The sequence below is a fragment of the Scyliorhinus canicula genome, chromosome 20 (genome assembly GCF_902713615.1).
Source record: "Scyliorhinus canicula chromosome 20, sScyCan1.1, whole genome shotgun sequence".
Taxonomy (NCBI): domain Eukaryota; kingdom Metazoa; phylum Chordata; class Chondrichthyes; order Carcharhiniformes; family Scyliorhinidae; genus Scyliorhinus; species Scyliorhinus canicula.
In genome coordinates, this window is record NC_052165.1 from 51,631,768 (window position 1) to 51,658,962 (window position 27,195).

General features: G+C 51.2%; 1 protein-coding gene across 4 annotated transcripts in view; it reads right to left on the bottom strand.

The window, feature by feature from the left end:
• Nucleotides 1-27,195, bottom strand: part of cacna1c (calcium channel, voltage-dependent, L type, alpha 1C subunit) — a 1,225,933-nt gene that overhangs the window by 37,510 nt on the left and 1,161,228 nt on the right. For all 4 annotated transcript variants that reach the window (XM_038780480.1, XM_038780479.1, XM_038780478.1 and 1 more), the window contains 3 exons: nucleotides 24,042-24,176; nucleotides 10,524-10,876; nucleotides 8,510-8,536 (listed from right to left, as the gene is read on the bottom strand). In XM_038780480.1, coding sequence (XP_038636408.1) covers nucleotides 8,510-8,536; nucleotides 10,524-10,876; nucleotides 24,042-24,176 — 515 coding nt within the window. The remainder of the gene's footprint in view (nucleotides 1-8,509; nucleotides 8,537-10,523; nucleotides 10,877-24,041; nucleotides 24,177-27,195) is intronic.

Genomic DNA, 27,195 nt, shown 5'->3' on the forward strand with positions numbered 1-27,195 from the left:
GTCCCGGTGGCGATGCAGGCGTTGGTTCGGTCGCTGGTGACTCCGGGAGTGTATCAACCTCATCTTCATCCCCGGGTGGGACCAAGGGGAGGACGGATCATCCTGGAGCGGGGGTTGTGGTGAGGTGCGCTGGGGGGAGGAAGGGTGGCGCCGGGGCGGGGAGGGGGGTGGAGACCCAGCTGGTGCCAGGTCCCTGAGGGAGACTGTGTCTTGGTGGCTGCCACGTAGGCGTACTGCGGGTTTTCATGGAGTAGCTGTACCCTCGCGACCAACGGGTCCGCCTTGTGGAGCCGCACGTGCCTGCGGAGGAGAACGGGTTCTGGAGCTGCCAGCCACGTTGGGAGCGAAACCCCAGAGGTGGACTTCCTGGGAAGGCAAGGAGACGTTCATGCGGGTTTTTTTTAGTCGCAGTGCAAAGTAGCGACCAAATGGAGTGAAGGGCGTCGGGGAGGACCTCCTGCCAGCGGGAGACCGAGAGATTCTTGGACCGTACGGCCGGCTGGACAACCTTCCAGACTGTCCCATTCTCCCGCTCCACCTGCCTGTTTCCCCGGGGGTTGTAGCTGGTCGTCCTGCTCGAGGCGATGCCCTTGCTGAGCAGGTACTGGCGCAGCTCACCGCTCATAAACGAGAATCCCCAGTCGCTGTCGATGTAGGCAGGGAAACCGAATAGAGTGAAGATGGTGTTGAGTGCTTTGATGACTGTGGCAGATATCATATCGGGGCATGGGACGGCGAAGGGAAATCTGGAGTATTCGTCGACCACGTTAAGGAAGTACGTGTTTCGGTCGGTGGAGGGGAGGGGCCCTTTGAAATCCACGCTAAGGCGTTCAAAGGGGCAGGAGGCCTTCACTAGGCGCGCGCGGTCTGGCCGGTAGAAATGCAGTGTGCACTCCGCGCAGATCTGGCAGTCTCTGGTGATAGCCCTGACCTCCTCAATGGAGTAGGGCAGATTGCGGGCCTTTATGAAGTGAAAGAACTGGGTGACCCCTGACAGAGATGATCGTGTAGGGTCCAGAGTCGGTCCACTTGTGCGCTAGCACATGTACCTCAGGATAGGGCATCTGGGGCTCGTTGAGCTTACCGGGGCGATACAAAATCTCGTAATTGTAGGTAGAGAGCTCGATCCTCCACCTCAAGATTTTATCATTTTTGATCTTGCACCGCTGTGTGTTGTTGAACATGAAGGCAACCGACCGTTGGTCAGTGAGGAGAGTGAATCACCTGCCGGCCAGGTAATGCCTCCAATGTCGCACAGCTTCTACAATGGCTTGGGCCTCCTTCTCGACGGAGGATTTCGGAGGCATGGAGGGTGCATGAAAAGAATGCCATGGGCCTGCCTGCCTGGTTGAGGGTGGCGGCCAGAGCGACGTCTGATGCATCGCTCTCGACGTGGAAGGGGAGCGTCTCGTCGACCTCGTGCATCGCGGCCTTGGCAATGTCGGCCTTGATTCGGTTGAAGGCCTGGTGAGCCTCGGTCGTCAGTGGGAAAACGGTGGAGTGAATGCGTGGGCGGGCCTTGTCCGCATAGTTAGGGACCCACTGGGCGTAGTACGAGAAGAACCCCAGGCATCGTTTGAGGGCCTTGGGGCAGTGGGTTGAGAGGGAGTTCCATGAGGAGGCGTATGCGATCGGGTCGGGCCCCAGGTCTCCATTTTGCACTACATAGCCGAGGATGGCTAAGTGGTTGGTGCTGAACACACACTTCTCCTTGTTGTACGTTAGATTGGGGAGTTTGGCGCTGTGGAGGAATTTGGAAAGGTTAGCGTCGTGGTCCTGCTGGTCGTGGCCGCAGATGGTGATGTTATCCAGGTACGGGAAGGTGGCCCGCAGTCCGTACCGGTCAACCATTTGGTCCATCTCCCATTGGAAGCCCGAGACCCCGTTAGTGACACCGAAGGGAACCCTAAGGAAGTGATAAAGGCGGCCGTCCACTTCAAACGCGGTGTATGAGCGGTCCGCCTTGCGAATGGGGAGCTGGTTGTAGGCAGATTTCAGGTCCACTGTCGAGAAGACCCGGTTCTGTGCAATCTGATTGACCATATCAGATATGCGTGGGAGGGGGTACCCGTCAAGCTGAGTGTACCGATTGATGGTCTGACTGTAGTCAACGACCATCCTGTTTTTATCCCCAGTTTTTACAACTACCACTTGGGCTCTCCAGGGCTGTTGCTGGCCTCGATAATGCCTTCCCGTAGCAACCGCTGGACCTCAGACCTGATGAAGGTCCTGTCCTGGGCACTGTACTGTCTGCTCCTGGTGGCGACGGGTTTGCAATCTGGGGTGAGGTTTGCAAACAGAGAAGGCGGGTCGACCTTAAGGGTCGTGAGGCCGCATACAGTAAGGGGTGGTAGGGGTTAGACTTTGGAGGTTGCACTGGAAGTCCAGGCCGAGTAGCAAGGCAGCGCAGAGGTTGGGGAGGACGTAGAGCCGGAAGCCGCTGAACTCTACACCCTGGATGGTGAGGGTGGCAGTGCAGTACCCCCGGAGTGGGATCCGGAGGCCAGGGAGATTTTCTGGTTAATGGGGTGTACCGCGAGGGTGCAGCTCCTTACCGTATCGGGGTGGATGAAGCTCTCAGTGCTCCCGGAGTCAAGAAGGCATGATGTCTTGTGTCCATCGACCTTTACTGTCGTCAACACGGTCGCGAGGTTGTGCAGTCGTGACTGGTCAATCGTGATGGAGACGAGACGCGGCTGGTGTTGGAAGGTCCCTGGCTGGTCGGTGGCGGTTGCAGGTGATGAGCGGCCCGATGAGGTGCCCGATGAGCAGGGGTCCTCAGGCGGGGAAGATGGCAGCGCCCATGGGGCGCACGTGGTGGGTGGCATTAAAGATGGCGGCACCCACGGGCTGCACGAGGCCTGATAGGAGGAAGTTGGCGGTGCCCACAGGCCGCACGTGTCCTGAGGCAAGCAAGATGGTGGCACCCACGGGCCGCACGTGTTCTGAGGAAAGGAAGAAGGCGGCGCCCATGGGCCGCACATGGTCCGAGGCGAGGAAGATGGCAGTGCCCACGGGCCGCACGTGGGTTGCAGAGGCGAAAATGGCAGCGCCCATGGGCCGCACGTGGGGGGCGCAGGGACAATGGGCCTGGTTACAGCGGCGATCGAGCGGGCCTGGCACACAGCAGCGAAATGTCCTTTCTTCCCCCTGCCTTGCAGAGCGCGCGCTCCGCGCCGGGCAGCGCTGCCAGAAGTGCTTTGTCTGACCGCAGAAGTAGCACTTGGGCCCCCCGGGGTTGGTTGGCTGCCGCGTGGCGCAGGTTTGGGGTTGGCTGGGGGTGGTCGCTGGTGGGGTCCACGATAGGGTGTTCGCTGGTGGGGTCCATGATGTCTAGGAGGGAGGGCGCCGTGTGGTTGGGGGCGTACGTCTGTACATTATGGGAGGCGATGTTAGTGAGATCGCGAGTTCCTTGGTCGCCGCAAAGTCGAGGGTAGCCCCTTCTAAGAGGTGCTGGCACATGTACGCCGACCCTATGCCCATAACAAAAGTGTCCCTAATTCGGAGTTCGGAATGTTCAACGGCCAAAATGGCCTGGCAATCGCAGCCCCTCGCCAGGGCGTGTAGGGCACGCCAGAAATCTTCCACAGACTCACCGGGGAGTTGATGCCGTGTGAACAGGAGGTGCCTGGCGTAGATTTTGTTGGTGTAGATCTCCTTCAGTAGCACCATGACCTCAGTGTAGGTAGGCGCGTCCCGGATGAGGGGAAAGATATTGGAGCTCAGCCGCACATACAGGGTCTGGAGCTTCTGTGCCTCGGAGGGTGGTTCTGTTGCAGATCCGATGTAGGCTTCAAAGCAAGCTAGCCAGTGGGCGAAGGCCGACTTGGCGTTGTCTGCTTGAGGATGCAGCTGCAGACGATCCGGCTTGATGCGGAGATCCATCGTTGTAAAATCTCTGCTTAATAAATTGATGTACTATCAATTACAATGAGATGAGAATAGAGTGTAATCGAGGCTTTATTAAGCAGAGATGTGGAGCCTCTCACAGCTGCTGCCGAAATGGCTGCAGCTCGGAGAGCCCACACATTTATATTCCGCCTACTGGGCGGAGCCAGCAAGCAGGGATCTTCCCCCGTACCTGTAGTACAGGAGCCTTACTGTATTACACCTCATATGTGATATATATACAACAGTGGTGACTACCACTATGTTGTTGCCCTTGCGGGCTCCACCTATGGACCATTGTATTGTATTACACCACTTTGTATCAGGTTGGTGCCCTTGTGGGCTCCGCCCCTGGCTCCGCCCCCCTGAGGGGAGGTATATAGAGCTGTAGCCCTGCAGGCGGCTCTTAGTGCAGAGCAGTCGCAGGTAGTCTAATTAGTTCTAGCTGATTAAAGCCACAGTTCACTTCAACTCCGTCTCGTGTGAATTGATGGTCGCATCAATTTAACCAGCTGCAACATCGCGATGGAAGCAGCCCTCAAACCTGACCGACTGGAACGCGACCCACAGGCAGCTGAAGCCAAAGGGATCATTTCGCACTGGCTCTGATGTTTCGAGGCCTACCTCGCCACCTCCTCCTCGCCCTCCGTCACCGACGAACAGAAGTTGAGCCTCCTCCTCGCCCGGGTGAGCCATTGGATCTCCATGCAAATCGAGGAAGTGGCCACATATGCAGACCCGCTCGCGATCCTGAAGCGGCAAATCGTGAGGCCGGTGAACGAAGTGTACGCGAGGCATCTCCTCACAACTCGCCGCCAACGCCCCGGGGAATTGCTGGATGAGTACCTACGCGACCTGAAAGTACTCACGCGAAACTGAAACTACAAAGGCTTCAGGGCTTCGCAACACATGGAACTTGCCATCCGGGACACCTATGTGGCTGGAGTCTGGTCCAACTACGTCAGACAGCGCCTGCTCGAGAAGGGTGCCCTCGACCTAGAAGAAACGGTAAAACTAGCCACCTCTCTAGAAGTAGCGTTTCAGAGCCAAAAACTCTTTCCCCTCTGACCACACGACAGCCTTCGTGGACACCCGACCAGAGAGTACCCCAGGCCTGTGCTGTGTGGCTGCCCGCCAAACCCGGGGGGGGCTACCCTGCGATTTCTGTGGCCAGCACCAGCACCCCAGGCAGCGTTGCCCGGCTCGGAACGCGAACTGTAGCGACTGCGGCAAGAAAGGACACTTTGCCAAAGTTTGCCTGGCCGGTCCAAGTCCTCCAAATCACAGGCCCGACTCTCGGACTCACAGGCCCGCAGACCCCACAGCGTGGCTGCGTGTCTGCTGGCTCCGCCCCTTTCGGACGTGTCACCCGCCACGTGCGACTCACGGGGGCCACCATCTTTGCCGCCACCTCCCACGCGGCCCGCCATATGCGACTCATGGGGGCCACCATCTTGGACGCCATCTTCATCGCCGCCCGACACGTGCGACCGACGGGGGCTGCCATCTTGGGACCACACCGCCACCTCTGACCACGCCGGCTACCCGCAACTCGGCGCGGTAACCCTCGACCAGTCACGCCCAAAGCACCTCTGGAACTCCATGATGACCGTCTGGATCAATGGACACGAAACACCTTGCCTGTTTGACTGCGGGAGCACGGAGAGCTTCGTACACCGAGACATGGTAAGGTGCTGTTCGCTCCAAATCTCACCCGTACTTCAAACAATCTCCCTCGCTTCCGGATCGCACTCAGTGCAGATCGGGGGTACACTGTCGCGAACCTCACGATACAAGACGTCGAATACGCAAACTTTAAACTATATGTACTCCCCCGATCTCTGCGCTCCTCTTCTGTTGGGACTGGACTTCCAGTGCAACCTCAGGAGCCTGACCCTGAAGTTCGGCGGGCCCCTACCCCCTCACTGTTTGTAGCCTCGCGACCCTGAAGGTCGACCCTCCCCCGCTCTTCGCAAATCTCACCGCCAACTGTAAACCCGTTGCCACCAGGAGCAGGCGGTACAGTATCCAGGACAGGACTTTTATCAGGTCCGAGGTCCAGTGACTCTTGCGGGAATGGATCATCGGGGCCAGTAATAGCCCCTGGAGAGCTCAGGTGGTGGTTGTCAGGACCGGGAAAAAGAACTGGATGGCTGTAGATTACATCCAAACCATAAACTGGTACACGCACCTCGATGCGTATCCCCTCCCCCGGATAGCGGACATGTTGAATCAGATTGCACACTACCGGGTTTTCTCCACGGTAGATCTGAAGTCCACATACCACCAGCTCCCAATCCGCCCGGAGGACCGCCACTACACGGCTTTTGAGGCAGACGGCCGCCTCTTCCACTTCCTCCGGGTTCCCTTCGGCGTCACCAACGGGGTCTCGGTCTTCTAAAGAACGATGGACCGAATGGTGGACCAGTATGTGCTGCGGGCCACATTTCCGTACTTGGACAACATCACCATCTGCAGCCATGGCCAGCAGGACCACAACGCCAACCTTCAGAAGTTTCTCCAAACCACCCAATCCCTCAACCTCACTTATAACAAGGAGAAATGCGTTTTCCGCACAACCCGACTAGCCATCCTCGGCTATGTCGTGAGAAACGGCATCCTAGGGTCTGACCCCGACCGTATGCGCCTTCTCCTGTATCTCCCCCTCCCCCACTGCCCCAAGACCCTGAAGAGATGCCTTGGGTTCTTTTCCTATTATGCCCAGTGGGTCCCCAACTATGCGGACAAAGCCTGCCCACTGATAAAAGCTACCATCTTCCCACTGACAGCTGAGGCCCGCCAGGCCTTCAGCCGCATCAAGGCCGATATTGCCAAAGCCGCAATGCGCGCGGTAGACGAGTCCATCCCTTTCCAGGTGGAGAGCGACGCGTCAGAAGTTGCCCTCGCCGCAACCCTTAATCAGGCGGCCGGCCCTTAGCCTTTTTCTCCCGAACCCTCAACGCCTCTGAGATTCGACACTCCTTGGTCGAAAAAGAAGCTCAAGCCATTGCGGAAGCTGTACGGCACTGGAGGCACTACCTCGCTGGTAGAAGGTTTACCCTCGTCACCGACCAACGGTCGGTAGCCTTCATGTTCGACAACACACAGCAGGGCAAGATCAAGAACAATAAGGTCTTGAGGTGGAGGATCGAACTCTCCACTTATAATTACGATATTGTGTATGATCCTGGAAAGCTCAATGAGCCCCCAGATGCCCTGTCCCGCGGCACATGCGCCAGCGTGCAAGATGACCGACTCCGGGCCATCCACAATGTCCTCTGCCACCCGGGGGTCACCTGGCTTCTCCACTACATCAAGCACCGCAACCTGCCCTACTCCACTGAGGAGGTCAGGACCATGACCAGGGTCTGTCAAATCTGCGCGGAGAGTAAGCCGCGCTTCTATCGACCAGATAAGGCTCACCTGGTGAAGACATCCCGGCCCTTTGAGCGCCTCAGTATCAACTTCAAAGGGCCCCTCTCCTCTACCAACCGCAATGCTTATTTTCTTAATATGGTTGACGAGTACTCCCGCTTCCCCTTTGCAGACTCCACACAGTCAGTGACCCAAGCCGGAATCGAACCTGGGACCCTGGAGCTGTGAAGCCATTGTGCTATCCACAATGCTACCGTGCTGCCCACATAGTCGATTTATGTCGATTTTGTTATTGAATTCTCAGGAGCAAACTTTCTGCTACCAAATTCTGCAGAGACGTTGTTAAGCAATGTCTTATAATTAGTCAACAAAACAATAGATACTTGAATTTACAAAATTAACTGACTAGTCATTAGATTTTGTTTGTGATAAATATTAGCTGTAAGTTTCTGTTACACCATAGGTTATCAGGTGAATACTTTGTTAGGTTAAATGGACATTTTGAATTCTCCTTTTGTGTACCCGAACAGATGCCGGAGTGTGGCGACTAGGGGATTTTCACATTAACTTCATTGCAGTGTTAATGTAAGCCTACTTGTGACAAAAATTATTATTATGTGCGCAAATTGCGACGTGTTACATATATAGAGTTTACAGTGCAGAAGGAGGCCATTCAGCCCATCGAGTCTGCACCGGCTCTTGGAAAGAGCACCCTACCCCCTACCCAAGGTCAACACCTCCACCCTATCCCCATAACTCAGTAACCCCACCCAACACTAAGGGCAATTTTGGACACTAAGGGCAATTTATCATGGCCAATCCACCTAACCCGCACATCTTTGGACTGTGGGAGCTGTGAAGCGATTGTGCTATCGACAATGCTACCGTGCTGCCCACGGATTTATCCAATGTCAATATATTATTTCAGTGGCACAAAATAAGTCGAAACAGCAGCTACAAAGCCTACTTATGTTCCCATGCTCCTATGGAATTGGAGGATAAAGTAACATACACAACTGTCACATGTCCCTTCATATTTGGCTCAAGGCGGCATTAGATGAGGCTTGGGTGTACATATGTTTGCCCTTTGTCAGACAATTATGTTGCAGAAGAGCTGAATCTGAAGAGATTCTAAAAATAATTTAGCTAATACAGTAAATATATTTATTATTGAACAGGAACAAGAATACTTCAGAGGCTGAAACGGCTATAGTTAAAATGAAAGAACACTCAGAAGGGTACATACCGTACCAATGTTTCATAATACCGTGTCCTGTTTCACAAGAGAGCACAAAAACAGATAAGAAAAATTATTTAATTAGATATACATGTCAGCTCTTGGCAAACATAAAGCAGTTTGGCATGTCGCGCTCCACATTATAGTGCATTCTGTTGTGGCTGGGCTGAGTTAAGCTTGCACAGCCTGTTTTTGGTAGTGGACTTCCCAATACTTACATAAAGCTATATTCAGCAAAGCTGTGCACCTATCACAAATTCTCACTTGACAGGAGTGAAGGTCAGAGATAAAAAGTGTGATGAATGTAGGAAATTGTTATATATTATGGACTGGATTCTCTAGCCTCCCAGCCGTGAGTTTCTCGGTGGTGGGAGGTGGCGCGCTGTTCGCTGGTGGGATTCTCAGCTTTCACCCCACACCACCAGGACCCACTGGAGGGGGTGCGCAGCCAGCGAGACCAGAGAATTCGGGCACCAGCAAACGGCCAGAGAATTCCGGCCTATATATTTTTGCAGCAATTTTAGTAAAAACCCTGAGCCCAAATACATACAGGCAGTATGTCTGCTAAAGCTATGATTAATGAATTGTAAAGGTGAGGTAATCATTTATTTTAACCATTTACTTGTTTACATATGAAGGGCTAATGGAATATTGTTTATGTTTTTGGAGATTCCCTGGCATGTAGATAATTTATGATGGATTGTGTTTAGTCTGAACTATGCAGGTCATGCACATCCTAGTGGGCGGATGCCTTCTGCTTGGGATACAGATGATGTAATTAAAAGGTGGAGCCAGGTCTATCTGTAGTTTTTGTAATTTTGCCATGGGTTTTTTGAGTTGAACAGAAATGCTTTGTGTCTGCTCTTGAAAGGGTCTCTCTCCAAAAGGTCTCTCCACAGAGAACAATAAGCAAACCTGATTTGTTAACTTTATTTATAAGTAGCACTGAAACTTCAATGGATTTCTTGATTGGAAAATAAAGAATGAAGGTAGAACATAGAACATAGAACAGTACAGCACAGAACAGGCCCTTCGGCCCTCGATGTTGTGCCGAGCAATGATCACCCTACTCAAACCCACGTATCCACCCTATACCCGTAACCCAACAACCCCCCCTAACCTTAATTTTTAGGACACTACGGGCAATTTAGCATGGCCAATCCACCTAACCCGCACATCTTTGGACTGTGGGAGGAAACCGGAGCACCCGGAGGAAACCCACACACACACGGGGAGGACGTGCAGACTCCGCACAGACAGTGACCCAGCCGGGAACCGAACCTGGGACCCTGGAGCTGTGAAGCATTTATGCTAACCACCATGCTACTGTGCTAAGGTGTAGGGCATAAGTTAAAGTGTTTCCTTTTATTTAAGAACTGGTTAACTGTTAGTTGTAAAACTATTTCTTTGATGTTAACGTGGTTAATTCTGTGTTCAAATTAAAGTTTGTTTTGAAATAAAAGACACCTACTGGTCAGAGTTATCACCCCTGGGGTGAAGGATCTTTTCCTTACCGTTTTACGAATTGCAAAATTGTTGGGTTTCTCGTCTGGGAACCTAACAAAAATTGGAGTCTTGTCTGGTATCCTAACACTAGCGCTACTACAATAATGCTTGATTCTCCACTCTGTACCGCTGTGTATTGAAATGTTTGTACTGTAACTCAATCTCATTTCCTCGTACACTCAGTTCATGTTGTCATGAGGTCAGCTGAAATTGTTGCCTTTTGGTTTGGGGTCATCCTGTATTCATACTGCCAGTACTTGCACAGCTCACACCACAAGCACACCACATGTTGTAATGGGTACATACAGCACTCACACTATCCATTCTGGTGAGGCTAAAGTTATACATTTACAATCATTGTTATAATGGATTCAAGTTATACTTAAAAAAGCCTTTTTTCCATCATAATCCTTTTATATCAAAATGTTAATGTAATAAGCAGACTTGAAACTGAAATGACAATGAATTGCATTTTCTGAGAAACAATTTCATATATGTTGCAATATTACGAACCTACCTTTTGGGATTGATCTTCCATGTTGTGCCTTGCAATATAAGTGCTGAAGTCAAAGAATTGCTATGACCATCCACTGTGCTGACGGTGCTTTGGTAGTTGACTGGAATTGGAAATCTGGATATTGCAGTATTGTTGGCGTTGTTAATATTGGCGTTTGAGCCGGAGGAAGAATAGCTGCTTGGAGTGAAGGTTGAATCAACCAATTTCTCATGGGATGGTGACTCTATTTCAACTTGAGAGGTTCCTGACTTATTGAGGTGCAAAGGACGCTGTGTGGTGAAAGTTTGTGGGAAGGAGCCTCTACAATCACTTGGATAATAGCTAACGTGGTTACCAAATAAACCACCAGCCCTCTGTGGAAAGAAATCATTCTCAGTCAAACATTCAATATTATACTGTACAGACAAATCCTTTATAAATGAAACCACACTTTTCACAATAAGTACGTCAAATTAACTGCCCAATACTACAGCAAGTTGGACAAATGAGCTGCGCTAGAGTGGTTGGATTTCTGACTCCTTACATAATGATGTCTTAATATTTGCTAAGGGTACAAAGTGGATGCAGAACCGAGTTTTGCAGCTTCCAATGAGCAGGAAGGATGATTAAACTGAATAATCCTATACTTCCTTAAGCGGTCAATTATAATGCGATAGGTCTGAGTGCAGATTCCATCCTGCACCACCAGCCATGGAACAATATAAAATATAGGACGATAACCAGAAAGAAAGAATATAAAAAAGAATGGATTGGGAACAGGATATTCAACTCATGAAGCCTGCACCTTCTACCAAATTGTCTCCTCATGTGCCAAAGCCAAATGTTGCAAAAGTCTTAAATATTTATGTAGTTCAACAGCTGAAATTATACATCCGAGATTGATCAGTTGGTTTAGATCACATAATATCTCCATAGTAAATACACCTTATAACCATCATGTTTCACTCAATATTTGATTACATCTCTCTGCAATTGCCATTATAACTCAAAATGTCCATGTAATTTCTTTGATCAGTATAATTTAGTTCAGTGAGCAAATTTTATTTATCGTACATTTTAGATAGTCGTTCAATAAATAGAGACATGATAGGATACCTCAGACCTGCCCAATGCAAGCTTTGTGCCATGTGGGAACTCTTGTGTGCTGAATATACATATATGCATGATGTAGAGATGCCAGTGTTGGACTGGGGTGGGCATAGTAAGAAGAAAATGACAGTGCTGCACAAGTTTTTGTTTGTATTTCAAAACATCTCGATTTTCGGTCCTAAGTCCATTTTTAGGAAGGTGAATGGGTTGATTTTGAGATTTGTCTGGGCAGGACAGGCGCTATGGGCGAGGAGGGTGTTCTTGGAGAGGGCTCAGCGGGGTGGGAGGGGGTGGTGGTTGGCATTGCTGAGCTTGTCAAATTACTATTGGGTAGCAAACATTACATGGCTAGGAAATGGGCTTCGGAGGAGCGGTCATTTTGGGAGTGGATGGAGGCAGCCTCGTGAGGGGCACCAGGTTGAGGGCACTGTTGTTGACGACCCTTTTATTCTTGCTGGTTCGGTAGTCTGGTGATGGTATCAGCACTGAGGATTTGGAACCAGTGTAGACAGCACCTTGGATTGGTAGCATTTTTGCTCTGGGCGCTGATTTGCGACAATCATAGGCTTGCGCCAGCGGGGTTAGATGTGAGGTTCCGAGGGTGGCAGCTGGTGGGGATAGAGTACTTGAGGAGTTTGTTCGTGGGAGAAAGGTTTGCAGACCTGGAAGCGCTCGAGGAGATGTACTAGTTACCAATGGGGATAGGTTTGGTTATCTGCAGATAATGGACTTTATTAGAAAGCGTGCTTTCTGGCGTTGCCGCCCCCGATGCTGCAGGACAAGCTTTTGTCCCGAGAATGACATTGGGGAGGGCAGGATTGCGGACATATATGGGGAACTGATGAAGCGGGAATGTGCTTCGTGGAGGAGGTCAGTTGCAACTGGGAGGAGGAGCTGGGAGAGAGGTGTTGGGGAGCCGGAGTGTGGAGGAGACCATGAACGGAGGGTGAATGCATCTTTGACGTTAAGTCTTATCCAATTTCAGGTGGTGGATAGAGCCCACATGACAGTATCCAGGATCAGTCGGTTCTTTGCGGGGATGGAGGATAGGTGTGGGCAGTGTGCACGGGGGGGTGGGGGGGGGGGGGGGGTGGTGGGTATCAGCGAACCATCTGCACATGTTTTGGCCGTGATCGAGGTTGAAAGAGCTTTGGAAGGGATTTCCAGACGTAATGGCAAAGACAGCGGTAACTCAGAGTCCGGAGATATTTGGAGTGTCGAAGTTCAAGTGGGGGGAAAGGCTGACGTCTTGACCTTTGCCTCCCTGAAAGCCCAGAGACAGATTTTGTTGTGTTGGTGGGTCTCGGAGGAAGTGAGACCCCGCTTAGTTGTGGTTCCCTATGACATGTATGTCAACCTCCCCACAATACCATCCTCACTCCAACACCACCTTTATCCCTATATCACCCTCACCCTGCACCACCCCACCCCCTCACACTCCACCACCCCCACACCACCACCCCCACATCCCCACTCCACCCCCGGTCTAATCATGCGTCTTATCTTGTGTTTTACATGACCTGCTGGAGATGGGGTGGGTCATCTGGCGAACCCTGCCCCTATCCAGTACCACAGCCGGAGCCCCCTCCATGAGTAGGGCACCAATGCTGAAAGCACCTCGGACACCAGCCCTCCACCTGAGACCCAGGAGTTCTGGCTGGAGGATGACAGTGATTTTCTGTCACAGCTATCTCCAACACCCTCCACCATTCCACAGACACTCATCTTGGTTGGGCACTTTAGTGAAGGGGCTCCTGGGACACTATCTGGTGCTCACCACACAGCTGCTCCAGTAAAGAAGGTGGAGGAAGGGACATTGGGGGGGGGGGGGGGGGGGTGCGGACGGTTGGAGGGCCTGCCAACCCCAGGAACTAGGTGCCATCCAGACGGGTCTTGAGCTTCTGGAACAGACAGTCCCATCTATAGTGGAGATGCATTTGCAGAGCCAGGGACTACATGAGCGATTGTCGGCGAGCATCCAGTACCAGCAGGTGCAGTTGGAGGTGTCCAACTGTGTGCAGCAGCAGGAGGTGGTGCTGACAATGCGTGCCACCCAGGCCAACACCGCACGGGTGACGCCCGTGGTGGAGGTATTGGATGCAACATTTTCGGCTGTGGAGCAGCATGTCCAAGGCCTGGGGCATTCTGTGCAGGCACTGGCCGAGAATCTGGACAGGGTTGCCGTCTCACAGGTGACCATGTCCCAAGAGCCACCTGGAAATAGCAGCGGTGCTCCTGAGCATGGCACAGTCACAGCAGGCCATGGTTGGGAACATCAGTGGCATTGCCCAGATGCTGGCTGATGTTACACAAACTCAGAGGGAGGTGGCCCAGTCCCAGAGGGAGATGGCCCAGTCACTGGCTGATGTGACACAAACCCAGAAGGTTGTGGCACAGTCACAGCATGATGTAGATCATCCATCCACTCCCTGTGCTTCATGGCCGCCAGCATGCAGACCCTGTTCGAGACCAGAGTGGGCTTCCAGGACTGGCAGAGTCAGGTGGCGGGGGAGCCTCAGCGGATAGCTCTGTTCGCAGCCCCATCCCATGGAGTAGCCCAGGTGCCATCGGGCACCCTGAGGGAGGAGGAGGTGATGGAGCCGATGATTCCTGCAGGGGAGGTGGCGGAACACCTCAGCATCCCGGACTCCCCTCCCCCTGTCCCTGGTGCATCTGGTGGGCAGTGTGGGCAGAACGGGGCGGCACCAACTCAACTGGGACACCAGAGCAGCAGCTGGGCCGATCCAGGCCCGGTCGCCCCAGAAGACGCACACACCAATGGGGGCCCAGGTCGCAGGGCAGGAGTCACAGCAGGCCACCTCCACTTCTGCTGTACAGTCTGTGGAACCACCTAGGCGTTAGGACCCGTAAGGCCAGGAAATTAGACACCAGTTAAGTTGGCATTGGTGCAGGGCACAGTTTATTTATAGGGGCTAGGGCACATATCTCTTTAAATTCATTCACATTAAACACCTATTACCACCGATAAACCTGCTTTGGTGCTCTGTCAGATTGCGAGGGGTGGGCTGGTCTCGACTGACCGGTGGGGGCGGGGGAATGGGCGGACATTGGGGGGGGGGGGGGGTGGGAAATGGGCTGACCCTTTTGGTGGCCTGGGCTCCACATACCCTGCTCCCCTTGACCCCCTTCCCCGACCGTCCCCAACACCGCCACCCCAGGGATTCAATGGGACCGTGTGATGGAATGGACAGCTTGATGTGTTATCTGAGTTAGTCTAACATCGACTGCAACTAGATGCAGTGAGACTCGAATCAGGCTTCCGACACAGGAGATGGTCCAACACTGTTTTGTTGAACTTGCTTGTTTCTGTACATAATCTGCTGTGGGTTGACACTCTATTAATCTAAACTGATAACCTCAGACTGGCTTGACCAGACTAGCTCTCTGTCACATGGAAAAGGTGCTCATGGCCTTGTGCACTCTGACTATCTCTGTAGCTGTATCCAGTGAGAAGTGGCAGAGTATTAATTCCTCGTGTGTTTTATAGTGGTAGTGTCCTGTCTGGTGATTGGTTGTTCTGTGTCGTGTGTGTTCATTGGTTATCCTGTGTGTCAATCACTGCCTGTCTGCATCTCATTATCCATGAGTGGATATTATGACATCTCCCCTTTTTGAAATAAATTTTGGAACGTGGCTATATATACATATGTGACTATGTACAAGTGGTGAGTGAATGAACATATTTACATGGGAAGGTGTCTATCGTGCAGATAAAGAGCAACTGAACAGAATTTACAGGATTCAAGTCTATAGATTCAGTCTTTGTGGTGGGCGACAAATTCTAGTCGATCACCTCAGAGGTGCAGGGGGGGACGACGGCACCTGGACAGGTGGGATTGCTGCCAGATCAGTGGCCTTGTAGACAGGCGGGACTGCTGCCAGATCGGTGGCCACATGGTGCATGATGACATGCGGAAAAGTGCGGTCAGATGGTGGGCAGGCAACTTTGCGCAGCGCCCTCCTATTGCGCCGAAGAATGGAGCCAGCAGCCATTTGAACAACGAAAGACCTGGGGGCAGCCTGTCTGACGACAAAAGCTGGGGCTGACCAGCCTCCCTCAGGCAACTGGACGCGAACAACATCTTCTGGAGCCAATGCAGGTAGATCAGTGGCATGAGCATCATACGCAATCTTCTGCTGGTCCCTGGATCGCTGCACTTTCTGCAGCACCATGAGGCGGTCAAGGTCTTGAATATGGATGGCTGGAACAGTCGTCCGCAGGTTGCAGTTCATGAGCAGCTGCGCCGGAGACAAACCAGTCGATAGAGGGGTTGCCCTGTATGCCAACAGCGCCAGGTTAAAATCAGAGGCTGAGTCTGCAGCCTTGCAAAGCAGCCGCTTGATAATATGGACCCCCTTCTCGGCCCTCCCGTTTGATTGCGGATAATGGGGACTGGATGTGATATGCCTGAAGTGGTAGGATCGTGCAAAGTCGGACCACTCTTGGCTGTAGAAACATGGACCTTTGTCACTCATTCCTATGAGTGGTATCCCGTGTCTGGCAAACGTCTCTTTGCAGGTTTTGATGACGGACTTGGACGTGAAGTCCGACAGTTTCACCACTTCCGGGTAGCTGGAGAAGTAGTCAATTAAAAGCATGTAATCACGCCCATTTGCGGGAAAGAGGTCTATCCCCACCTTGGACCATGGAGAGATCACAATCTCGTGCTGTTGCAGTGTTTCCTTGGTCTGGGATCGTTGGAATTTCTGGCATGTTGTGCAGTTGAGGACTGTGTTGGCAATGTCCTGGCTGATGCCAGGCCAGTAAACTGCCTGCCGAGCTCTGCGCCGACATTTCTTGACCCCAAGGTGACCCTCATGGATCTGTCTGAGCACCATGGTTTGCATGCTTTGGGGAATGACGATTCTATCCAGTTTCAGAAGGATCCCTTCAACAACCGTTAACTCATCCTTAACGTTGAAGAACTGGGGGCACTGCCCCTTTTGCCAGCCATGGGCGAGGTGTTGCATCATACGCTGCAGTAGAGGATCTTTGGCAGTTTCTTCGCGTGTTTGGATAACTCGTTCATAAGTAGCTGGGAGGTTGGTCTATGTTCTATGCTGCTGGCACACAACTGTACCTGTGCCTCAATGTGGTGAATTAAGTCGCCCTGTTCACACAGCATGGCGATGGATCGGGATAGGGCCTGTTAGGGGCAGCAGGGTAGCATGGTGGTTAGCATAAATGCTTCACAGCTCCAGGGTCCCAGGTTCGATTCCCGGCTGGGTCACTGTCTGTGTGGAGTCTGCACGTCCTCCCCCTGTGTGCGTGGGTTTCCTCCGGGTGCTCCGGTTTCCTCCCACAGTCCAAAGATGTGCGGGTTAGGTGGATTGGCCATGCTAAATTGCCCGTAGTGTCCTAATAAAAGTAAGGTTAAGGGGGGGTTGTTGGGTTACGGGTATAGGGTGGATACGTGGGTTTGAGTAGGGTGATCATGGCTCGGCACAACATTGAGGGCCGAAGGGCCTGTTCTGTGCTGTACTGTTCTATGTTCTATGTTCTATGTTCTATGTTGCTGGCACACAACTGTACCTGTGCCTCAATGTGGTGAATTAAGTCGTCCTGTTCACACAGCATGGCGATGGATCGGGATAGGGCATCCATGATGATCAGCTTCTTATCTGGTGTGTAGACGAGTTCGAAATCATATTGGTGGAGACGAAGAAGAATTCGCTGCAGCCGAGGTGTCATATTATTTAAATCCTTCTGGATTATGTGGACTAAGGGCCTGTGGTCTGTTTCCACCGTGAATTTTGGCAGACCGTATACGTAGTCATGAAACTTGTCTATTCCTGTCAGGAGACCCAAGCACTCCTTTTCGATCTGGGCATACCGTTGCTCGGTCAGAATCATGGCCCTGGGTGCGTATGCCAATGGAGCCCAGGATGAGGAGTCGTCTCTCTGGAGAAGCACCGCACCAATGCCGTCCTGGCTTGCATCTGTGGATCTCTTGGTATCCTTGGTTGGGTCAAAGAATGCCAGAACTGGGGTTGTGGTGAGCTTTGCCTTCAGCTCAAGCCACTCCGCTTGATGTGAGGGAAGCCACTGGAACACTGTCGACTTTTTTACAAGATTCCGGAAGGCTGTGGTGTGGGATGCCATGTTAGGAATGAATTTTCCGAGAAAATTTATCATCTCAAGGAAACGTCGGACCGCCTTTTTGTCCTCTGGGGTCTTCATGGCATTGATTGCCAGTACCTTGTCAGTATCAGGTTGCACACCCTACTGTAAAAAGTGGTCACCCAGAAACTTGATAGCGGACCGACCAAATGAGCTTTTGGCCCTGTTGAGCTGGAGGCCATTTTCGTGGATCCTCTGGAAAACCTGTCTGAGGGGAGCGATGTGATCCTCAGGCGTCGTGGACCAGATGATCACGTCGTCCACAAAGACTCGCACCCCCTCGATGCCCTCCATCATTTGCTCCAATATTCGATGAAAGACTTCGGAAGCGTAAAGGATGCCGAAAGGCATGCGTTTGTAGCAATACCTGGCGAACGGAGTGTTAACCGTGCACAGCTTCCTATTGGACTCGTCCAGCTGAATCTGCCAGAAACCTTGTGAGGCGTCCAGCTTGGTGAAAAATTTGGCATGAGCCATCTCACAGGTTAATTCTTCTCACTTTGGGATCGGGTAGTGCTCTCGCATGATGTTGCAATTCAGGTCTTTGGGATTGATGCAAATGCAGAGTTCACCAGAGGGTTTCTTGACACAGACCATGGAGCTGACCCAGTCTGTTGGTTCCGTGACCTTTGAAATTATGGCCTAGTCTTAGAGTTCTCTTAGCTGCGTTTTCAGACGATCCTTGAGAGGAGCCGACACCCGGCGCGGTGCATGGATGACTGGTGGCATTCGGCTTCAGTAGTATCTTGTAGCGATATGGGAGCGTGCCCATCCCATCAAACACATTGTGGCATCGCGTAAGAATGTCATCTATCTCAGCCTGTAGGTTTGCATTGGGCGAGGCAGTCGCAGGTGTGTAGGACATGGCATGGACTCGCTGGACCAGATTTAGGAGTTTGCATGCGCGAGCACCAAGCAGGGATGTCTTGTCAGGCTGGACGATCTTGAATCTTAACGTCGCCTTGATTGCCTTGTGAGATACAGCTAGCTGGCATGATCCACCGGCAGGTATGGCATTGCCATTGTAGTCAAGGAGCTGGCAGGCTGGTGGAAGAATGCTAGGTTGGTTTCGGAGGTCTGACTGTGATATGAGATTCGCAGACGCGCCAGTGTCCAATTTGAATCGGATGCGAGACTGGTTGACCGTGATGACAGCACACCACTCGTCGTCAGGATCCACACTCAGGATTGAAAGGCGGTTTGCAGGCGAGGTGGAGACCAGCTCGCATGTGGTGATGATGCCCACCCCATACGGTGACTCAAGGCAGTCAACATCGGGGTCTGCTGGGCTTTCGGGATCAGAATCCTGCATGCCTTGTTGTATGCAGCGGAAACGTCTGCACTGCAGCTGGGATCGCTGGGTGTTGCTCAGTGGAGCGGACCTGCAGAGGGCCGCATAATGCCCAGGCTTTCCACACTGTAGATATCGCCTGCCTTTGGCTGAACATTGCCGCTTTAAATGGGCGGAGCGACAATTTAGACACGTCATGACGCTGACGTCAGTGCGTTCTGTGCGCCGTCGCGCATGCGCAGTGTGGTCGGCCAACGTTCGCACATGCGCAGTAGGGTCTTCGGCCTCATCGTCCTCCCGGTCATGGCGCGCATGCGTGCGGATCCGGGAAAAGCACGCGAAACGGCCACTCTCCTAGATGGTCAGGCCTTGCATTTTTGCGATGGCCTGCACCCTTTCTGCATCGTGGGAGGCCAGTTTTGCAGTTTCTGCTGCCCTGATGCGGGAGTAACGATTTCTGGCATGCTCATGGACAATACACGTTTCGATGGCGACGGAGAGGGTCAACTGTTTGATTTTGAGTAGCTGCTCTCGCAGGGACTGGGACTGGACCCCGAAAACGATCTGATCCTGGATCATGGAATCAGCCGCTGAGTCATAATTACATGACTGCGCTAGGATGCGGAGATGGGCCAAGAAGGACTGAAAAGATTCATCCTTACCCTGAAGCCTCTGTTGGAAGATGCACCGTTCAAAGCTCTCATTCACCTTGACTTCGTAGTGGCTATCGAATTTCAGCAGAACTGTCTTGAACTTCGTCTTGTCTTCGCCATCGACAAACGTGACCGAGTTAAAGATGTGGATGGCGTGATCCCCGCAGTGGACAGGAACAGCGGTATCTTCCTGGCATCCGATGCTGCCTAGAGGTTGGAGGCCTCGATATACAGGAGGAACTTTTGTTTGAAGACCTTCCAGTTGGCGCCAAGGTTGTCGGAGATCCGGAGTTGCGGAGGGGGCTGGATCTTTTCCATGCCGCTGGATGTTTGCTTGCTGGTCGTTGCAGAGTCACTCGAGGTATGTTCGTTAGAGTTAATAGTTCCTTGGTACCATGATGTGTTATCTGAGTTGGTCTAACATCAACTGCAACTGGATGCAGTGAGACTCGAATCAGGCTTCCGACACAGGAGATGGTCCAACACTTTCATTGAACTTGCTTGTTGCTGTACATAATCTGCTGTGGGTTGACACTCTCTTAATCTAAACTGATAACCTCAGACTGGCTTGACCAGACTAGCTCTCTGTCACTTGGAGAAGGTGCACATGGCCTTGTGCACTCTAACTATCTCTGTAGCTGTATCCAGTGAGAAGAGGCAGAGTATTAATGCCTCGTGTGTTTTATAGTGATAGTGTCTGGTGATTGGTTGTTCTGTGTCGTGTGTGTTCATTGGGTATTCTGTGTGTCAATCACTGCCAGTCTGCATCTCATTATATCCATGAGTGGATATTATGACACAGCTGGCATGCAGGGATCACCCAGATGGACAGTGGAAAGTGTCACCGTGGGCAGGGGTTAGACATTGTCAAATTAAGTGGAGCAAATGGAGTGGGGGAGGGGAGGAATGCGGTGTCCATGCCCCTGGTCAGACCCTCCCGTCCACCAGCCCTCCCCCTAGTCGGTGAACCTGCAGACGATCACATCGCAGGCCTCCAGTGCCTGCCTGGGCTCCATGTCCTGCACACTCTAACCCTCCTCTGCACCCTCCTTGTCGGACGAGGCCTGGCGTTCTTCCATCTCCTCTAGCATCCCTCTGCTATGCAATGTTGTGGAGGACGCAGCTGGCTTCCACAATGCGGGTGACCCTTTCAGCTTCATACCAGAGCCCCTCCAGAGCGGTCCAGGCACCTGAACCGCATCTTCGGGAGACTGAAGCATCGCTTGATCATGCTCCTGGTTGCTGCATGGGTGTCACTGTAGCAGGTCTCCGCGTCGGTCTGTGGCTTCTGGAAAGGCATCATCAGCCACGACTGCAGTGGATATACCCTATCGCTCAGGAGCCAACCCTCAGCTGGGGGAGGGAGCGTCTCGAATATGTCAGGAATTGTTGATTGTGCCAGGATGAAGGTGTTTTGCACACTGCCCGGGTATCAGGCGCAGACATGTATGATGAGTAGCTGATGGTTATTTATCAGCTGCACATTCATCAAGTGAAATCCCTCTCTGTTTGTGTAAAGCGGCCTGTCACCTGTAGGTGCTTGTAGGGGGACATGCATCCCATCAATTACCAAGTCATCCCAGCGATGGCAGCGAACCCCACTGCCCGGGCATCCGGGTGGGCTCGGTCTACATTTAAGTGGATGTATTGACCCGCCTGGGCACACAGAGCGGATGGGCCTGTCCACAGAGGTCTGTGAGGTCCCGGACAGGTCCCCACTTGGTGCCTGGAAGGGCCCCGTGGCATAAACATTCAGGGCGACCGTGACCTTGGCAGCCATCGGGAGCGGGTATCCTTCCCCCATACCCCTGCGGTGCCAGGTGCACCATCATCTGGCAGATATGTCGCACTGTCTTCCAGCTCAGCTGACGTCTTCAAAGATATGCCCAGTATGGTAGGTTCTCGAATGACAGGCGGTGCTGGTACACGAGGCCTCATGCAGCCCCCTCTTGGCACCCCCCCCCCCCCCCCACTCCTCCTCCTATGAGAAGCGAGGTGGTGCAGGACTGAGGGTGTTGTACCTAAATGCGCGCAGTATACGGAACAAGGTAAATGAGCTTGTTGCAATGTTGTGGCCATTACAGAGACATGGCTGCAAGAGGATCAGGGCTGAGATCTAAATACCCAAGGATATGTGTCTGCTCGAAAGGACAGGCAGATGGACAAAGGGCGCATGGTTACATTGTTAGTAAGGAATGAAGATAAATCGATACCAAGCAGTGATGTAGGATCAGAAGGTATTGAATCTCTGTGGGTAGAGTTTAAGAATCGCAAAGGTAAAAAGACCCTGTTGGGGGTTATGTACAGGCCACCTAGCAGCAGTCAGGATGTGGGGCAGAAATTAAATCAGGAGATAGAAAAGGCATATAAAAAAGGCACACAAGGTACACAATGAAACTACATAAACACCGGCATCGGGTGAAGCATACAGGGGTGTAGTGTTAATCAGGTCAGTCCATAAGAGGGTCGTTTAGGAGTCTGGTAACAGCGGGGAAGAAGCTGTTTTTGAGTCTGTTCATGCGTATTCTCAGACTTCTGTATCTCCTGCCCTTGGAAGAAGTTGGAAGAGGGAGTTAGCCGGGTGGGAGGGGCCTTTGATTATGCTGCCCGCTTTCACAGTGGGAGGTGTAGATGGAGTCAATGGATGGGAGGCAGGTTTGTGTGATGGACTGGGCTGTGTTCACGACTCTCTGAAGTTTCTTGCAGTCTTGGGCCGAGCAGATGACATACCAGGCTGTGATGCAGCCATATAGGATGCTTTCTATGGTGCATCTGTAAAAGTTGGTAAGGATTATCGTGGACATTAATTTCCTTAGTTTCCTGAGGAAGTATAGGTGTTGTTGTACTTTCTTGGTAGTTGTGTGGATGTGGGTGGACCAGGACAGATTTTTGGAGATGTGTATCCCTAGGAACTTGAAGCTGCTAACCATCTCCACCTCAGCCCCGTTGATGCTGACAGGTGTGTGTACAGTACTTTTCTTCCTGAAGTCAATCATCAGCTCTTTAGTTTTGCTGGAATTGAGGGATAGATTGTTGTCGCTGCACCACTCCACTAGGTTCTCTACCTCTCTCCTGTATTCTGACTCGTCATTATTCGAGATTCGGCCGACTATGGTCGTATCGTCAGCAAACTTGTAGATGGAGTTGCAACCAAATTTTGCCACGCAGGCGTGTGTGTACCGGGAGTATAGTAGGGGGCTAAGTATGCAGCCTTGTGGGGCCCCGGTATTTAGGACTATTGTGGAAGAGGTGTTGTTGTTTATTATTACTGGTTGTGTTCTGTGGGTCAGAAAGTGGAGGATCCAGTTGCAGAGTGAGGAGCCAAGTCTTAGGTTTTGGAGCTTTGGCTTCTGGAAAAATTAAACTATTATGATTTGCTGCTATTCTTAAATATAGGCACCAGATGGAATTTTCTCCAGTTCCTGGGAATAATCCAGCTTTTCAAAGACCTGTTAAACATATGAGCTCACACAACATAGTTACATTTTTGTTCGTACTCTATAATGAATATGCTTATGCCAATTGACCGATGTGTCTTAAAAATTCTAATTCTAGCTGGGATGACTTCCACGTTGCCTTCCACAGATGAAAATGAAATGAAAATCGCTTATTGTCACGAGTAGGCTTCAAATGAAGTTACTGTGAAAAGCCCCGAGTCGCCACATTCCGGCGCCTGTTCAGGGAGGCTGTTACGGGAATCGAACCGTGCTGCTGGCTTGCCTTGGTCTGATTTCAAAGCCAGCGATTAGCCCTGTGAGCTAAACAGCCCCTGTTAGAATGAGAATTGAATTCTAATTGCAACTCTTATCTATTAACTGTGACAACATAGCACAGATGCAAAATAATGATTAATGCACCAGTCATATTGTTAAGATTCCACCCAAACTATCCTGCAAAGGTGCATACATAACTTTATATTGTGCAAAATACTGGCTTAATAGGAAATATTTTCCATGCCCCCTCTGGAAGAGGGCAGTGGATTGGGGTGGGGGGAGGGAGGGAATTCCTCAGTTGGCCTTCAAGTTGCTTAGCCACCTGCCCTTGCCCTAAATGGCCAATTAATGCCCACTTCAGGGCTGCTTCCTGTCCAGCTATGATGTTGAGGCTGACTGCAGGAGGTTAAAGACATGGTGGGGGGTTACGGGGGAAGCTCAACAATAAGTCCTACTTGAGCCTTGGGCACGACTGATGAGGGGCTCCTCTCTCATGATGCTTCTTCTCTACCCCTTCCCCCTTGTTCCCACTACAAGAGCTCCACACTTATGAAAATGATACTTTCCCTTCCAGGATTTCAGGAGAAAATTTTATATCCCTCTATTAGCTTTATCTTACTTAAAACCTACTCTGAAAATATCATCTTCAGATGCAGCTGAAGCAGCCTCTTTCATTGCTTTTTCCAGTTCTTCCTCTGCTGTCAGGTCCCCAGATATTGCGCGACGAATCTCAGGGCCAATGTCATGCAAAGTACGCAGACCAGCCTAGAAAGAAAAACAGGACAAAAGAGAAAGGTCTAAAAGTATCTTTCTAAAGTATGAAATTTGCATTTATATATTGTTCTACGGATATTGTGGTGGAATTTTAAATGTAACCTCTCCCTAGCAGAAATTAGGCAAAGAGACAGTTAAGAATGGCGTGTGGAACTGACAGATTCATACCACAATTTTTTAAAAATTAATTCATGGACATGGGCATTGCTGAATAGGCCAGCATTTATTGCCCATCACTAACTGCCCTTTGTCAAGGTATTTCTGACTGCATTAATCTGGGGGTGAAAATCCCAATCTGTCACACAGATCAAACATGGACAGAGGCTGGCCACAATAACACACATGTTGCAATAATTCCATGCATGTCCAATAGATAGCCACCCACATATTTAGATACAATGTTTACTTTCTGTATTCTCCATGATCATTGATTCTGTGGTTGAATCAAAAGGCACACACATTTAATTTTAGCAACTTTTTTTTCCCAATTTGCATTTCCTGTTAGTTTGCCGCTCAGTTCGCAACACAGTCAACCTCCAGCAGATACAACTCACTCGTTGTCTCTCTTCACCCACTCAAATTCTCCTGCAATTGCCTGCACGGTGGCACAGTGGCTAGCACTACTGCCTCACAGCTCCAGGGACCAGGGTTCAATTCCGGCCTTGGGTGAAAGTCTGTGTGGAGTTTGCACTTTCTTCCTGTGCCTTCTGGGCTTCTTCCGGGTGCTCTGGTTTCCTCCCACAATCCAAGGATGTGCAAGTTAGGTGGATTTGTCATGCTAAATTGCCCCTTAGTATCCAACGGTTAGGTGGGGTTACTAGGTTACGGAGATAGGGTGGAGATGTGGGATAAGTAAGATGCTCTTTCAAAGGGCTGGTGCATACTCGATGGGCCAAATTGCCTCCTTCTGCACTGTAAATTCTATGATTCTATGTCCCACACTGAGTTTCCATTCCAGCAACCATGGGGAGTGGTTGGTTGAAAATAGGACTTTTGCTCTGACAGTCAAAATATATTGCATAGTGACAATCTAGTCAATGACCTGCTATTCTTTTTGCCATTTTTCTTTGTAATGTGAAAGAAGGAAACCTGATGATATGCAGAAGCAATCATGTAAATATTAATAGATACGACTTCTGGTGGTGACCATGGAGTGAACGGTCGCACATTCAGCAGCTCTCGCTGAATGGTTTTTAAGCCGGATTTTTCAGGACATTTCTCAACATAAGTTAATCGAAGGGAGAGGAAAAGGAGGTGACCCTCAATTTATGGAATCGTGTCCAAATACGATTCGAAAAAGAAGAAACCAAAAGATTAGTGAAAGCAAAGCTCAGAGGTCATTGAGCACAATGGTAACGCGACAAAGCGCTTCCACGCCAGCTCACTGGACGATGGAGCAATGGGTTGAGTACCTGGATGAAAAATTCGGCCGGCATTGAAAAGAGTGTGCAGAAGTCATGACTCAGGCTGAGTGGAGGAGAAAATGATGACGAAGGGACAGGAGATTCAAAAGTTGCCGGAACTGGCGATTGAACGATAGGAGGAGTCCATGCGATGGCTTTGGAAATTAGCATTCTACAGGACAGACAGAAATGACTGCTGGAAAAGACTGGAGAACCGGTCTCGCAGGAAAAATATCCGAATCGTCGGGCTTTCAGGGGGGAAAGGAGGGATCAGATAAGGGTACGTACGTGGGGAAGATCTTGGAGGAGATGGTTGGGGTCGATGTGTTTGAGAAGCCACTGAAGGTGGATTGGGCACATAGGGTGCTCGTACATAAGCCCCAGGGTCATGAGCCCCCCGAGGGCCATGGTGGTGAGGCGACATTGACTCCTCGACAAGGAGCATATTATGAAATGGGCCGGGCCGACAAAACGGTACATGTGGGAAGAATCAGAGATCCAGGTGTACCAAGACTGGGGACCAGAACTCGCAAAGAGGAGAGCAAGTTTCAACAAAGTTAAGGCAGCCCTATTTGCGATAGACATTAAATTTGGACAGCTATACCCGGCTCGTCTTTGGGTGACTTACGAGAACCGGGAGCTGTACTTTAACATGCCAAAGAGATGGCTACTTTCATGAAAGACAATAATCTGGCTTAAGGACTTTTAAATTCAAACTGTGGTGGACTGAGTTTGGGGGAGGGGAAAATTGGGGGGGGGGGGAGAAAAATAGTTCTGTGTTTTGTTTTGTCTTGTTTAAAATTTCAGTCTTTTATTTTTGAGTTAAGTCGCGATGATCGGGAAGAAAAGGATTTTTCTTGTGTAATTTGATTTTGATTTTTTGCTTTATGTACTGGATTACAGAGAAAAAACTTTTAAGTTGCGACGAGGAGGGGGGTTTCTGTAAGAAAGATGGTTGATTCTTGCATGCATAATTTTGCTTAAGCTGCTTGAAGCTTCTTCGAATGTGTTTGATTCTGTTTGAAAGCGATGTGACTGATCAGAATCAATTAAAGGGGGAGGGGTTGGCCTTGTTGCCTGCACGTTGGGGGAGTTTATTTGTTTTGGGGGATTGTTGTTACTGTGTTTAGTGCTTGTGTTATGTTTAGGGGAGATAGAATCTGGCCGATGGCAGGTTTCTTGGCACCAGAGGGTGGGACCTGCTGGGCTAGCTGTTCCACGGGAGCAAAGTAGGGGGAGAGCTGAGGAGAGACGAAGTGGGGGGGGGGGGGGGGATGGGAGGGGGAACTGCTCACTGGTAAGGGACAGCTCGGAGACTGGAGATGGAGATCAGATGGCAGTCACTGCCGAGGGGCAGACCAAGTGAGGTGCGGAACACGGGCTAAGAGCTGGCCCAGGAAAGGTCATGGCTGATCAACAGGGGAGGGGGGGGGGGGGAGGGGGGAGGGGGGAGCCCCCCCCCCCCCCCACCCCCAACCAGACTTGTTACATGGAATGTTCGTGGACTAAATGGAATGGTCAAGGGAGCCCGTGTAGAACACCTGAGGCAGTTAAAAGCGGGTGTGACCATGTTACAGGAGACACACTTGAAGCTGGGAGACCAAATT